Source organism: Eimeria mitis, genomic scaffold (genome assembly GCF_000499745.2).
Source record: "Eimeria mitis Houghton genomic scaffold, Emh_scaff2400, whole genome shotgun sequence".
NCBI lineage: Eukaryota > Apicomplexa > Conoidasida > Eucoccidiorida > Eimeriidae > Eimeria > Eimeria mitis.
The window spans coordinates 1833-3524 of record NW_013570738.1 but is presented as its reverse complement, the minus strand read 5'-3'; the positions used below and the strand labels follow the sequence as shown (position 1 = coordinate 3524).

The 1692-nt window shown below is 50.5% G+C and overlaps 1 protein-coding gene across 1 annotated transcript; it reads left to right on the top strand.

Moving 5' to 3' along the window:
- Positions 1-393: 393 nt before the first annotated feature.
- EMH_0053210 (signal peptidase subunit, putative) lies at positions 394-1305 on the top strand (the record flags this gene model as incomplete). The annotated part of the gene is made up of 2 exons (XM_013496980.1): positions 394-561; positions 874-1305. 2 exons carry the CDS (start codon positions 394-396, stop codon positions 1303-1305), a joined length of 600 nt encoding a protein of 199 aa, XP_013352434.1.
- Between the last annotated feature and the right edge of the window lie 387 nt (positions 1306-1692).

Here is a 1692-nt window from a genome sequence, read left to right as displayed (position 1 = left end):
AATTCTTGCAGTTAATTTTTAAATTAATTAGGATAACTCGGAACTGACTAAGGTCCGACAAAGTCATAGCTGCCGACTTCTCCTTGAGGCCGAAATCATCCGCAGTGAGCAGTACTGAAATGGAGTGTATGCACACACAACCGCCTCAGCGATTGTTCTGCTCGTAGCGCTCGCCGCATCAATTTATTTAATGCTCCTTTCTTGGATTTCTCCGGTTCACCTCGCAGGCGGCTGTGTGAGGATGCCCCGTTAGTGCTAGCTCGCGTTGAGGTGTGAACGCAGACACCCGCCAGCAGCGGAACGCGACAGCAGTCCAAACTCTAAACCCTACTCTACACCCTTGTCGTTTTCTGCTTGATGAATAAACAAGAAGAGATATATCCGTAGGAGAAGATGGAGAATTATCTCAACCGCGCAAATGCGCTTTTCTGCTCGCTGATGGTTAGTATGGGTGTTTTGGCACTCGGAAACATCGCATCTTCCTTCTTCCTCGTGGGCCCCATCTCCGGCTCGGTTTCCGCACGAGAAGTTTATGGCTTCGGCTACAACTACGCATTAAATGTGAGCCAGCAGATACTCCGCCGCTGCAGTAGGGGACGGTAGGGCCCCTACTGCAGCGGCGAAGTATCTGCTTATTCGACTCCCTGGCTGTGCATCTATCGTATGTCTCGTATAGGTGGCGAAGCTGCAACTAACGAAATATATGGGACTGTGTTTCATGCTTTGTTGAGTCTGGCTGCACCTGTATTAATGAGTTGGGTTGCAGTGGCCAAAATCCTCCTGTTGTGCCAGTTGGTGAGCGGCTGGCTTGTTGGGGTGCATGATGTGGATGAGTGTGGTTTGTCTTGATATCTGCTGTTAATGCTTCTTCAGGGGGACCAGGCAGTTGTCTCTCTCGACATAAAGGCGGATCTGCAGGGCCTGTTTCAGTGGAACGCGAAGCAGCTGTTTGTATTTGTGGTTGCGGAGTACGAGACTCCGCAGCATCCGTCCAACCAAGTGGTAATATATGACAGAATTATAACCGACGAAAGCGCATCAGTACTCAATTTAGTGAATGTTCCGGCAAAGTATCATCTAAGGGACAAAGGGAAAGGGCTGAGGGGCAGGGATATTACTCTAAAGCTGCAGGTCGTCTACCACCCCATTGTCGGCCGTATATACACCCAAACCCTCGCCACCTCCACTTTCCGCATGCCCGCACAGTACGATCGTGTCACGCAGCAAAAGCAGCAGGAGCAGCAGCGGCAGCAGGCAAAGGAGGCTGCAGATGCAGCAGCAGTCAAGCCAGAAGACCTCCAGTAGACTGGCATTGGTGCATTTGCAATATCTTCCTTCCAAACTCTAAGCGTATCAATCTGTATCTTGTTTTGATGATTCGAAGTGTGAGCAGGAGTAGTGATCAGGTGTGCAGACACCGCAACGTTGAGGGGTGCACCCCAAGCCCTTAGCTTAATTTCACTCACTAGCGAAGTGCTGGTTGTTTGAATGGCAGCAGCTAGTTGGGCTCCGAGGCTTGGGGATGGCTGGCTGGGGTGCGGTATCCCAGAAAAGGTCGTCGAATATGCATATCTGCGTGCAAGCTCATTGAAACTCACAGTATGAACACCTGGTGGTGGAAGAGGGCAGAAGGGTTTCTCTCGTTTTTCCGTGTTTCTGATATGCTGCACCCCCCAGTGATGCTGGAAAAAA